Source organism: Cyprinodon variegatus, unplaced genomic scaffold (genome assembly GCF_000732505.1).
Source record: "Cyprinodon variegatus isolate N-32 unplaced genomic scaffold, C_variegatus-1.0 Scaffold373, whole genome shotgun sequence".
In the NCBI taxonomy this organism is placed as follows: domain Eukaryota; kingdom Metazoa; phylum Chordata; class Actinopteri; order Cyprinodontiformes; family Cyprinodontidae; genus Cyprinodon; species Cyprinodon variegatus.
In genome coordinates, this window is record NW_015150826.1 from 41088 (window position 1) to 55278 (window position 14191).

Below are 14191 nucleotides of genomic sequence, written 5' to 3' on the forward strand. Positions count from 1 at the left end.
CAAAAGGTTTCTCACCTGTGTGAATTCTGATGTGAGAAGTCAAATTACTCCTGTCAGTAAAATCCTTGTTACAAATGTTGCAGGAAAAAGGTTTCTCACCTGTGTGAATTCTGATGTGAGAAGTCAAATTACTCCTGTCAGTAAAATCCTTGTTACAAATGTTGCAGGAAAAAGGTTTCTCACCTGTGTGAATTCTCATGTGCGTATTGAGATCAGACTTCCGAGTGAAGCTTTTCCCACAGGATGGACATTCAAAAGGTTTCTTACCTGTGTGAAAAGTCACGTGTCTAGTCAAATTACTCTTGTTATTAAAATTCTTGTTACAAATGGTGCAGGAAAAAGGTTTCTCACCTGTGTGAATTCTCATGTGCGTATTGAGATCAGACTTCCGAGTGAAGCTTTTCCCACAGGATGGACATTCAAAAGGTTTCTTACCTGTGTGAAAACTCACGTGTCTAGTCAAATTACTCTTGTTATTAAAATTCTTGTTACAAATGGTGCAGGAAAAAGGCTTCTCACCAGTGTGAATTCTGATGTGTGTATCAAGACTAGATTTCGTTGTGAACATTTTTACACAAGACAGACATTCATAAATCTTCTGACCTTTGTGAGTTTTCATGCGATCTATTGTTTTTCTTTTTTTAAGAGGCTTTTCTCCATATGTCAAACACGTATCTCCTGTATTTTCAGTCTCCTGAACCAGCTGCTCTTCATGCTCACTTATGGGGAGCTCCATGGTTTCCTTTTTTCTCCAGAGATGTTCTGGTTCTTTCTGCTCTTCTTTTATCTGCAGAGGTTCTGGTTCCTCTTGATCCAAACTGAATTTCCTCTCCTGTCCACAGAGCTGCTGGTCAGATGAATCCTCCTCCTTTCCAACATAATCCTGCAGGCGATCTGGAAAGATAAACAAAGCAGAAAGACTTTCTATTGTAGGTTAAAGAAAGGACTTTTCACTTTAATCCTTCTTGATTCAATCTAACTCCATACAAACAGACTGGAACTATATCTCCCAGCATGCACTGCAGTTCTGACATTACAATCACAGGTTCTAAAATATTGCTTATTGCTCCACCATCTAGATCCGCTAGATAGTTAACCTTCCCTGGCTCCACCTCCTTAGAGACAATAAGTAGAGAAAGGTTTAAAAAAAGATGGTAAAATGACAGAATGCACGTCTTCTTTAGACACAATATGAGTAAAACATCTTACATGAATCCAAGATGGCAGCATGCATGGTGTCTTTGTCTATTGTCTGTTTAATTTGCTGTCATTTGACAGTTTTACCAACTCTTTTAAGCATAAAAAGCTTTTATTTCTTTTTTTTTTTTTCAACAAGTTGTGGATTAGGACAGTTTTGTGTCTTAGGAGAGATATTTTGAGCCCAAAGCTCTGCTTACCCAGCCCTGAGGCCTACTTCCATCTGCTACAGCGATCCTTCTGCTGGAGCTAATTTGATGTCTCATTTCCACTCAGGTCTGTACTCTTCACTATTTTTTATTCCTGTTGTGGATGACGGCAAAAGTTTCTACTTTTATTTGCTGCATGGGCTCCAAGTACTAAGCGGTGTCACTGGCTATATGGAAAGGACTCAGACCATCACCTCAATGTGTAAAGTGTTTTATTCAACAGCACATGCACTATGGATTCTCTACACCCAGGACAACCTCCAGTACAAATGGAAAATGAAATAAACCTGCCCAGAGACCTGCCTAAACTCAAGTCTATGTTTTCCTTGTATAATTATCTCACTAATCCATTAAAGGGAGGGGCTTTTACATGTCAAAAAATTGAAAGTAAATCAATTGCTAAACAGAGGCTGTTGATTGTTTTGCTTTTATTATTGTCTGGAAATGTGCAACCAAATCCTGGACCTGAGCTTCAACGCTCCCAGAAACCCTCTGATTTCAAATCACTGCCTGGTCTTAAATATGTGCATCTTAATGTACGGAGCCTACGCCCAAAGATGAAAACAACAGGTGCAGATGTTGTTTTGATAGCAGAAACCTGGTTTACTACGAGTATTACAAATAAAGACATTCATATTATGGGGTATAATGTCTACTGCACTGATAGGCTGAAAAAGGTGGGGGTTTGCTGTTTATGTCAATTCCAGATTTAATTCTTTGATTGTTCGTTCTCAGTCAATCAGTAAACAACTAGAATTTTTGGCCTTGGATGTAGAAATACCGGTAGCTAAATCGCTGCATATTACTATGGCTAGTTGTTACAGGCGTCCATCTGTACTCTATTCATGGAATTGAGATGACTAAGTATCTTTACTAGCATACACAATAATACTACAGGATAATTTCTTGAACGGTAGAAGAACTATTTAGGTGAAATCTTCTGGAATCAGGTGAAAATGAAGTCTAAAAACGTTGTTCCTCATTTTGATAGTCTTATTTTACACAGTGAATACTAAATACCGCGCTACGGATGTTATACCAATAAATGGCCGTTAGCAGCGGCTATTAGGGGTGTGCAAAATAATCGTGATGATGATGCATCGTGATTCTAATTTTCGTGATCTACTGCATCGATTCTTGACGCCAAGTATCGATTATTAATTTAAAAAAATAAATAAATACAATTGCATGAATAGTTGGCGAACATCAGCCAAAAACAAGTGTAATACAACTTCCAGTCCAGTAGATGTCGCTGCAAATGTGTTGACGCACGCTGCCTTGTGTCACAAGCATTTCCAGCCGTGGGATACTGTGCCGAGTCATTCAAAAACAAAACATGGAGGAGAAAATATTGCAATGCATCACAATAATTCAAGCATCGTGATGCATCGTGATAGAATCGCATCGTGGCCTGTGAATCGTGATTCAAATCGAATCGTGACTTCTTTGGCAATACCCACCCCTGGCGGCTATCAGGCTCATTAGGTTGTTATCATCGACTGAATCCTAATCCTAAACTAATTTATTTCACCCGCGGAATTAATGAAACTATTTCTGTGTAATCTGAGAATAATTTCAGTAGTTCTTCATGAATATAACTAAACAAATATAAAAACGATCCGCATCTCGCTCATATTGAACAAACCAGAAACAAGTAATCTCATGTCCTGTCAACTGAGTTGTAGAATCCTCTCTTTATGAATATTTAATTCTCTGTGAAAAAATGCCAATCATTATTTAATATGATCCTCATGAAACGGATATGCCATGTTTGTTTTTAAAACCTAATGTGTGTAACAGACCTAGTGAATGATATACATTTTATTCACAGAAATACGACAAAAATTTTACCAAATCATGAAATAAAACAAAGTGATTGGCTGTAAGAAGAGCGGAGACAGAGTTCACTAGAGTTTAATGAAGAAAACCTGCTGGCGACCAGGTTAGCTCTGGGGAGACTGTTACTATGGTGACTGAAACAGGTTATAGGATGGAAAAGCCAGAGATTTTGGTAAACCTGCTTCATGAAACTGGCCCCTGGTAAGGAAATGGTGCTGTGCTAGTTGGGCTAGCCAAGCTTGTTGTGTGAAGCTTGTGGAATAAACCATGCAAAGACGGTAACCAGGGTCCGAGTTTGAGTGAGACACTGTTTTTTCAGTCAAGCAGACTCCTTGCGGTGGAGAGTATTCAGCTAGAGGTGGATAGTTTAATAAAACCGCACACATCACTTCAAATGCAATAACGTGTATGAAGACAACAGAAAGGCAGAACGCTGAAGCAAAAAAAAATGTCTGCTCCTGTTTTAGCTGGATTACCCTCCATTTAATTTAGAAAAATGACCAAAAGGACACAGTTTTTGCCTGTGTGGATGGAAAATATGTTTGCGTTTTCCTCTCAACTGGATTCGGTAAGAATCTGATTATCAGTTAACATTAAGAAAAAAAAAATAAAAAATCAAGAATCGGATACGTCTCAGCTGCTATGATTGGCTAAAAGCTGGAAATGGGAGGTAGATACCCAATCAGCTTGTAGAAGTGTACTGAATGTCCTTCCTTTTGCTAACATTCTCTAAGGAACAATAACCAGATTGATACGGTGAAGGAACTGAATTTAACTACGTGTCTCAATCTTAAGCTTATGCCAGGTTAAATATGTGGCCCAGATGCAAAAAAAATGGATCTAAGGATCTAAATGAGCTGCTGGAGGTAGCAATGTGAATCAAGTCTAGATCTCCATGTGAACATCTTTCCACAGGTCAGACACATAAATCTTCTTACCTGTGTGAGCCCTCATATGATCCATTAAATCTTCTTTCTTCAGACAGTTTTCTCCACATATCAAAGATGGGAAAGTTTTATCTATTGTGTCTTCAGCTTCCTGCTTCAGAACCAGCTGCTCTTCCTGCTCACTTATGGGGAGCTCCATGGTTTCCTCTTTAGTCCAGGGATCTTCTGGTTCTTTCTGCTCTTCTTTTATCTGCAGAGCTTCTGGTTCCTTTTGATCCAAACTGGAATTCCTCTCCTCCTGCAGGCGGTCTGGGAAGACAAACAGCAGAAAGACGTTCTATTGTGGGTTAAAGAAAGGACACTTCACTTTAATCACCCTCTTGTTGATCTAACTACATCTCCCAGCATGCACTGCAGCTCTGACGCCACAATCAACAGGTTATATAACAGACTGGTTAATGCTCTGCCATCTGGCAAGGTTTGGACAGATGTGTATTAATTAGATCATAATTTTAAATTAAGCGTTCACCGCCTCATATTGTGCTCCTATAAATAAACAAATATTAATATTGTGTATGCTCTGCTTGAGCTCCAACGAACTCAGAGCGGAGCAAGTTGGTGGGGTGTCAGCTTCACAAAACAGGGGAATAGTGGTTAAAAAAAGGCAGGGAATTGAGATCAGCAGCTTTAGCATTTTAAATTTCAGAAATAAACTGTTAGATATTATGTAGATCAGAGGTCTTCAACGTTTTCCACGCAAAGGACCCCCAAACTGATCGCGAGATGGAGCGGGGACCCATAATTATGTGAAATAGTGTTCTATCAAACTGGTCCTATAGTCGCTCTATTACAGATGGAGTAATGTAACTAAAGTAATCCCTCCCTGGGAGGGGAGGGATTACAGGTATTTCTGATTCCTGTATGATGGGACAGGTGTTGTGAATGAAACAGTGCCCAGCTTGAAAGAGCTCCTGTGTGTCGCTGAATGTGTGCATTGATGACTGAAAGACGTCTTCTGCCTCCATTTATCTGTTTACTACAGTGTGTTGAATTCATGTTAATGTGGATTTAAAGACATTTCAATTAGTGGAAAAAATCTCAGGGAGGAATATAAAAAAAAAAAAATCAAATCAACCAAAACTTTCACGACCCCCATGCAGTACCTCCATGGACCCCCTGCTGAAGACCTCTGATGTAGAATATAGTTTATAGAAAAAGCTGTAAATTTTATCCATGAAGCAGAGAATTTTCAAACACATCGACTCAAAGGTGTCTCCACAAAAGGGTCAAAATCATATTCATTCAAATCTTTTTACCAACCAAAGCTCTCCCTTTAACTAAATTCATAGATAAGAACCATCGAAACATTAAGAATATGGTCCAAAGTTTCCTCTACGGTGAAAATTAACCCAGTTTTATCATCAATTAGTGAGAGATTAGAGCAAATCGCGTTTCCAGAGGGAGGGGATGCTCTTTCTGGAATAACACCTGAAGCCAGTTTCAGCTCTGATTCCACAGTGAGGTCAGAGAAAGACAATAAGATCTAATCAGGGATCAGAAAAGCCTCCATGTTGGATTCTAAGCATCAGAAACAACATGGAACAGTAGAGTTTAAGCCTGAAAAGCTGCAATGACCAAACATGATGCAGACTTTAGCCTTTTAGGGTTTTTATCCATGAACTTCGGTAAAGTTAGAAAGATATTTACAGATTCAGCTTCTCTGGATCAATAACTTGTCGGCGGATCATTTCTTCTACAAAACCGACATCTCTCTGCATCCACAGCAAGGCAGGAAGTGAGATACATTTATAGTTTCCTCTATACGAGTCTCCGGCCACGCTGGGAAAATTGCATTAGATTTATGCAGAGTTTGCCGGTCTGCAAATGATTAAGGGTCATCTGCATGTTGCAACACCAGAAAAATTATCACAGAGAAATATTAAACAGCATCACAAAGGAAAGGTGGATTTTTATCATTTGCATCTGATCTCACATCTTTCCTACTATATTTATTGGATTGGGAAATAATACATTACATTTTTTTAGGAATTCCCCAAAGCCTGAATGGCTAAAATATTAATTAACCCCTAAAGCTCAGAGTCTTAAGAGCAAATTCTGCCTGAAATTACATAAGTGAATTAAAACAAGTACAGCTCCCAAACTATAAATTGGAAATATGATTGTTTGTGTTTTGTATGACAAAAAGGCACCGAGGAACATTTTTCAGGTGGAATCACTATTTTAAATGTCACCATGTCTGATTTAAAGTGATTAAACAAAGAGAAAAATGAAACCCCATTTGAAACCCTCCGACTTTATAGAAACACATCTTAACTACAACTCAAGAAAATTTGGACAGAATAAGTTGAAGCATGTTTGTTGCACAAAGGTTTTAGTGGGCTGTGTGTTAGGCAGAAATGTGATTTTAACACAGTGGTGCCAAAAGTGGCCAAATGCATTTTTCCGCCCATAAAAGGGAATCTGGCCAGAATAATATGCTTATTTACATTATTGGAGACCTTCTGCATAAGACAAAGCTTCTACTCCTAATATTTAGCCGTTGTTTCTTTATAATTTACCTTTGAGCAAACAATAATATCACCAAACTGATAGACTTATTCGCCTTTTATTGCCATTTCGTATACACAGCCTGCTGTCACACTCTGAAGCTGTGTGGTAACTTTAACATTTTTCATTTTCAAAATCAGTTGCACATTTCATATATTTTCATTAGCCTGACTTTAAGTTAACTTTTTGCAGCGCACACATTTAGTTAACTTTATCTGTCAGGTTGTTTTTTTTGTCAAGATGCAATTGATTCATTTCTTTCTTCTTTGAGTTGCCAGTTTCCTTGGGATCTGCTGGTGGAGGGCTGCAGTGAGCTCCAGCTTTCCTCCATTGGTTGCAGGCTAAGCAGCGGATCAAACCATTTGTAATGGGAAGGGAAATTTGTTTATCACTTGTTTAAATATTCTTAGTTTGGGTAATTTTGTTAATTAGTTAAATTTAAAGAGTATTTAGTGTCTGGCCAGTATTTATCTGTTTAAGTTTATTTGTTTATTAGTTTGTTAGTCAGTTACCCCCCCTGTGTGTCAACAGTGGTCTGATCAGCCACTATTTAAGTTTCCCTCATGTCCTGTTTTTTCGGTCAGTTTGTGTTTGAGTTCTTTATGTTAAAGCCTGAATTGAATTCTGTTTTGTTAACATGTGTTTTTGGGCCCAGTTTGTCATTTTTTGAACATTTTGGATTAAATTAAGACTCTTTTTTTTTTTAAATTTCAGTGGTTTTCTGACTGGTTTGTGCAAATCCCTCACAACAGTATACAAAATGAAAAATTAGTTTTTTACAGCTTTCATGACATTTCCATTCCATAAAGTGCAGCAGTGATCAAATATAAACAATGTGGGAGACAAAAAAGAATTGATGTGGAAGTTCAGAGCATTAAATATTTGGTGCAAATATGCAGAATTTTGGTTTGGTGTTATCAGTGCGATGCAGAGTCTGTGATGTGATTAAGAGTTTTCTGAACAGTTCAGCCGTCTGATGGCGGTGAGGAAGAGGCTGCTTAGGGATCTGCATCGAATGCTGCGAAGCCTCTTAGATGCAGCCACTGTTGACCGTTTAAAAAGCTGCTGTGTGCTTCGGATGAATGTAAACAAAGCAGCTAGCGGACGGACCAGGCCACGCCAGGAGAACCAGAGGAAATGATGTGCAAGAGGGGCTGCAGAGGCGGGCTAATGGCAACGCTAAGAAGGAATCCCCAAAGACCGCTATTAGAATCGATCCTTCTTTCCAATGTCCGCTCACTGGGTAAGAAAAAGGATTACCTACAACTTCAATTTTCTTTAAAAAAAAAAGGAGTGTAGTTAATGCTGCGCCATCATCCTGACTGAATCATGGCTTCAGTCATCGAAACCGGACAATGCTGGGCCGGTAGAAGATTAGTGGAGGAGGATGATAGCAAAAATTGCCATTGGCTCTGGGTTTTATGGAGAAAAATCGGCAAGGAGTCAGTGATTTGATGAGCTCACAACAAAAAAGATAGAAAGGAAGACAAAGATGAATTAATGTATAGAACTTCAGTTTTTCAAGATACTAAAAAAGATCAACAAGTCAGGACAGACAGCAATGTCACGGATGAGGACCTTCAACAGACCGAAGTAGGCAAACTACAGAACACAGACCAGAGAAATCTGAATCAGATGATGATGTCGCACAGAAAGACCTGAAAAACACTGAAAAGGAAGAAAAAGTAGAGAAAATGTCTGTAAAAACTGAACCGCTGGCTCAAAAAAAAACAATGGAGAAATGTTTACTATTAAAAATAAACAAAGATAAATGGAAAAAATAATGCTTCCTCTAAAAGGTTTAGTGAAACTAAGAAAACCTTGGACCGACGTTTTATAGAACAGCTTCCAGGAATCTTTGCTGTTTTCTTGCTTTTAAGAATCGACACATTAAACCATCACACAGCCGAAAAACAAAAGCTCTTATTTAAACTGAAATTTGGATTGCAACGTTTGATTAATTGATTGCAATGACAAAGTAGGAGTTTTATTATGATCCAGATCCAACAAGTTTGGTGGTACTACAGTGATCTTTATTGTGGTTATTGGTGATAAGATACGTATAATGAGAGTGAAAGAATCTTAAAAAAAAAAATAGATTTAAGTTAATTTTCCCAAAGTAAAAGTTGTAGTATAATCCAGATGAGGTTATCTATGTGTGTTTTACCTTTGGTGGCAATATAGTGTAGTTATTGCTCATTTTATTCTTATTCTAATAATACAATAGTGAAAGTGTAGGTATTATCTAAATGAAAAAACCTGACTATAATGAAGGCCTTTTATCCAAATCTATTTAAATTACAGGGCAAACTGTTATTTTTCATTGATTTCTTTTCTATCCTACTTTAATGAATGTTTCTGTCATTCAGGCTTTGAGGAATTCCACAGAAAATGTAAAGCATTATTTTCCAGTCCAATAAATGTAGCATAAAAGACATGAGATCAGATACACAGAAATTAAACTTGATAATAATCCACCTCTCCTTTGTGATGCTGTTTAAAATGCAGATGAAGATCTGCTCACTGGGGCAGCAGAGAAGAGTTGGTTTGAATCTGTGAATATCTTTAACTTTACTGAAGTGCTCCGTGGGCACCTACTCTCAAAACTGGAAGTTAGCTAGCTTAGCATCTTGATCTCCTCTAAGCAGTTTTCCAATCAGATGAGGCTAAAATCCACAGTGTGCATCATCAGGGAATCGTTTCTATCAGGTGTTTCCTACCTATCCGGTGTGAGATGATCTGGGGGATCCTGGTGAAATCCAGCAGTAGATGTTGATCGTCCATCTTTTCCTCCGAATTGACCAAACTCCCTTTAAACTCCGTGAATGTTTCTTCAGCAGGAGTTAACTGCTCGGTGATAAACTCTCCTTGAAGCTGGACTGAAGACATTCTCACTGCAAACACTCCCAGATTATCAGCCTCTCTGCAATGACTCCACACACAAGCTAAGCTAATACTGCTAGCTGCCAGTGACGCAACTTCCGCTTCTTCTTCTTCTTCTGCTAAATGTCTGTTAGAGAGCAACTTTCGGTGCATTAGCGCCACCAACTGAACTGGAGTGTGGATCGGGATTCAAATAACACTAAAAAAAAAAAAAAAAAAAAAAAAAAACTACTAAATCTCAGTAACTTAAGAATAATGCTCCAATTTAGAATATTTTTCTAAAAGGTCTTACATTTTTAGTTGTAATTTGTTGGCAGTTCATTTCTCTGATGCAAAAAAAATAAAACATGAAATCTCATTTCCCTGTAGCTTGTTTCCCTAATTTAATTAAAGTTCTATTTAAACCCGTTTGACCAAAATAAATTCTTGATCTGATTGTTTTATATCAGGGATTAATAAAGTATCTGTCTGTCAGTTCTAACACCAATATAGTCAGGACATATTTTTCCTCTTTCCACTAAAACTCAGTCACTGATTATTTTACCTGATTTAAAATTCAATTCTCAATTTTAAACAATTCACAATGAACATTGTTCACCGAACATTACAAGAAAGATTAAAAACAAAATCACTGGCCTTTTTTTTTTTCTTTTTTATTAAATTTTAAGATATTTTGCATCTCATCCAGAAAGCTTTCTCTGTTCAAAATGTCTGGAGTAGTCTTAGCCAGTTTCTGTTTAACCTGCAGGCCAACGTCGACCTTAACCACTCTTTTGGATCAATTTCCATGTCTTGTAAGCCATAACAAGGCTTTTGTTTGGCTATTCTATAAAGCCTGGTGATCCACACTGCTGCAGACATTTTCAATTGAGAAAGCTTTCTGGATGGGAAGAGAAATTCTTCTAACTTTGAAAACAAGTCCAGCGTTTTTTTGTGTGTTCTTGTTTGTTTGTGTTTGGAACGACTGCGACCTGGTGACCAAGAATCTCCTCCAGCATATTTTACATACCATAGCTCTGATTTTAGAAATGATGGCAGAACTTGAAGGCCGATTCTTTGAGTGGCCATAGAATCAGAAGTATCCTCGCTACTCTGTTCCAGACTGTAACCCTGAACACCGAACCATTAAAGAGATGCTCTGCAGCAAAGACAGTGAGCTGTTAGCAGCAAGCATGAGGCCAAACTACCCCGGATATTTACACACGTTATAGTGATAGCTGTGTATGCCACCCCCCCACCCCGCTAATGCAGCAACTGTCTGTGATGTCCTGCACACTACCACCAGCAGACTCAGCACCCACAGGCTATTTTTCTGATCTCTGGGGACTTTAACCTTGTCTCCCTGTCTTCCACCCACTCCCACTTCACACAGTATGTTACCTGCCAGACCAGAGACAGTAAAACACTGGATCTACTGAATGCCAACACTAAGGAAGCAACCCTTATCTTCTGGAGTGGTTCATCTCCAGGGGAGGGAAGGGTGCACAGAGAACCAGCTGATAAACGCACAGTGATGAGATGGTCTGTGGAAGCTGAAGAAGCTCTGAGGGACTGTTTCTCCAACACTGTGTGAAGATCTCTGTGCTCCTAATCAACAGGACATCAATAGATTCACAGACTGCATCATAGGTTACATTAACTTCTGTGTGGACAACACTGTGCCTAGCAGAAAGATTTGTCACTTCTAAAACATTGAACCATGGATCAACCCTGAGATAAAGGCGCTTCTGAACGAGAATAGAACTCCTTCGAAGATGAAGATCAACAGAGAAGAAAGTGAAGTCAGCTGAGGAAGATGGAAATACCCAGGTATATAACAATGCCAGACTTGAAGCTATTATGCGTTTAGAGAAGAGGCAGGAATCCAAAAATCCAACTTAAAATGTTAAACAAACCAGAACCACAGCGACATCAGGGAAAACCAAGCACAAGGAGCCATAGAAAGACGAGGAACCAGCACTGAGGGACTGCACTGGGAGAGTATTCATGGCTGACTGAAGGATGGCAGGACTAATGAGCTGATATAGGCAGCAGGTGTGAGCAGGACCAACTGGGAGGAAGCCAAGAGGAAAGGGGAAAAAAGCATCAGGGAGCAACAGAGGACAATTAAAGAACTCAGCATAACTCAATGGTAGAACTAAACTACAAAGACACAGAAAACAAATACACATCAAAATAAACCCAAGCAGAGGGAAGGACCCTCACACCTTCACATTAACCTCCCTTTGGCTATAACAGTGGAATTACATAGATACTCAATCTAAAATAACTTTTTTACTTACTTTACTTCTTTTCAAGATTAAAGGTCGAATGCCAACAATCAACTTAAATAACTCTTATGACAAATTTTGTTAAACGGTAGACTGCCAAACCTTCCAGTGCATATCCCAGAGCGTATTCTGACTCTTTCTTAAGGGATGTAACTTCTAACTAACAACATCTCTCAGATAAGCAGGAGTCCATCTGGTTCGCGCAGATTTTTGCAGCACAGGTGTCTGTTGAGCTCCTGTCTCTGGTTCAGCTGGAGGATGAACCTGGGCTGCTTCAGCACTTCCCCTCCTACTGAAGTTGGAACGTCCGAGCTGCAGGCACGACCTCAACTGCTCGCTCTGGCAACTGCAGGCTGTCAGGCTCTCCTCTCACCTCAGGCCTGGACATCTCGTTCGATGATGCGTGACGCTTGTGAACCTGGTCGACGTGACGTGTCATCACGCGTCCATCGCTAGTCTGTACTGTGTAGGATACGGATCCAGTGTTCTCAAAACTAAAAAAACACACAATGTTTACATTCTGACCGGTCTAACTAGGGAGTACCAATATGGCGACTGGTGACCTCACAGCATTGTGTACTAACAACAGCCTATCATATTCTGGTATTGTGTTCCTAATTATATATTTAACAAAATAGGTGGTGTCAAACTTGTACTCCTAGCTGATTTTGATATCCATAAATTGGCCATTAAACTTTCAGAGTGTTACTTTACTGGAAAATGAAATATGTTCATAACGACTCCCCACATTCCTCTATCATGTGGAATAATAGATTCATATTACATGGCAATAAATCCCTATTTTACAAATAGTGAATGGAGAAAAATATTTGGTCTATTATACACTTAATGGATACCAATGGTTGCATGTTAAATTGCAAACATTTTTGTGCAAAATATCAGTTCTTCACTCTAAAAGCTGAATTTACCAGATGACTTAATGCCTTACCATAACAATTTATTAATCAGATGAAAAATATAATAACAAATCATCCAATGACCCCAGAACTACCCAATTTATCTATTAATGGAGCATCAATCACGGACCAAAAATTCAATAACCACAAAATTAGGAACTGTTTAAAAGAAACTTTATTCCCTGGGAAAATAAATAAAAATAACATTCTTTGCAAATTTGTGAAAAAATCATAGAAAAACTGAGAACTCTTTATCTAAAACTCCCCATACAACCAAAAGCTAAAGAAACGCACTTTAAAATTTTAAATGCCATCTACCCCTCAAAAGAACTACTAAGAATTGGTTTAAATATTGATGACAATAAATGCTCATTCTGTGAAAGTGATATAGAAACTATAGACCATGTCTTCTATGAATGCAGTCAGACTAAAACATTTTGGATTTGCTTAGAATCAAATCAAATATTGCATTACTCTATTCCAGAGATATGGTAACTTTTCGAATATTATTGAAAAACAAAACAATAGAACTCTGTTGTAACCTAATTTTGTGTTTAGCTAAATTCTTCATTCATAAACAAAGAGTGTTGAGATCATCCCCAATCTTTTTAAATCTGAATTCAAGTTATATTTGAAATCTCTTAAATGTATCGAATCATACGAATACCTGACTGAAACACTGATGGGTTTTCCCACCGATGTTCATCAATCCTAACATGAACCCCCTTGTTGCCATGGTAATAATTATTTCATTATTATCAGCCATTCCTTTTATTTTTATTTTTTTGTTTCTTATCAATAAAGCTTTGTGCTTTGAATCTGCCTCTACTATGTCTTCCTCAGATTTGTACTGTTGCTATTACCTTACTTGTTTGCTCAAACAAACAAACAAAAAAGACCTATCAGCAATAAAGTAAATAAATTGAGATAAGTGCAACAGATAAAACCTGATAAAACGGAAAGGAAAAGAAAAGTGGAGATTCCTACTTGAAAATGTATATTATTGTATTTTGTTCAATAAAAAAAGAAAAAAAAAACTAATAGGATTTTAATGCCTTTGTTGAGGTTAATTGCAGTAGTAGCACAGGGATGCCATATTTATTCGAACTTCTAAACAAGCTAGAACATAGCAGCACACATTGCGGAAACGGAAATACACACGTTACCAAAATAAGAGTCTAAGAGCGTTTAAACAATATACTCAACAGCATTTATTTTCAATAAACACACTATCAATCTTTAAAACATTATAGTTTAGTTCGTTTACTTTTTTTTATGGCAGAAGGGACATTTATTTTACATACACCGCGGGTGACCCGGAAATGAGGTGATGTACTGATCGGGCAGCAGCTAGCAGCATTAGCTTAGCTTGTGTGTGGAGTCATTGTAGAGAGGCTGATAATCTGGGAGTGTTTGCAGTG

At 38.2% G+C, this 14191-nt stretch overlaps 1 protein-coding gene across 5 annotated transcripts in view; it reads right to left on the bottom strand.

Annotated features, from left to right (window-relative positions):
- The window catches only part of LOC107092279 (gastrula zinc finger protein XlCGF57.1-like), an 18145-nt gene extending 8460 nt beyond the window's left edge, over window positions 1-9685 (bottom strand). Inside the window, exons 1-3 of one of the 5 annotated variants that reach the window (XM_015386646.1) lie at window positions 9421-9685; window positions 4184-4441; window positions 761-894 (exon numbers count right to left, since the gene is read on the bottom strand). In XM_015386646.1, coding sequence (XP_015242132.1) covers window positions 761-894; window positions 4184-4441; window positions 9421-9589 — 561 coding nt within the window. In that variant the 5' untranslated portion in view covers window positions 9590-9685. Of the gene's footprint in view, window positions 1-759; window positions 895-4183; window positions 4442-9420 lie in introns of all 5 variants that reach the window. The other 4 variants (XM_015386647.1, XM_015386648.1, XM_015386649.1 and 1 more) reach the window with 4 other exon arrangements.
- Window positions 9686-14191: the final 4506 nt, after the last annotated feature.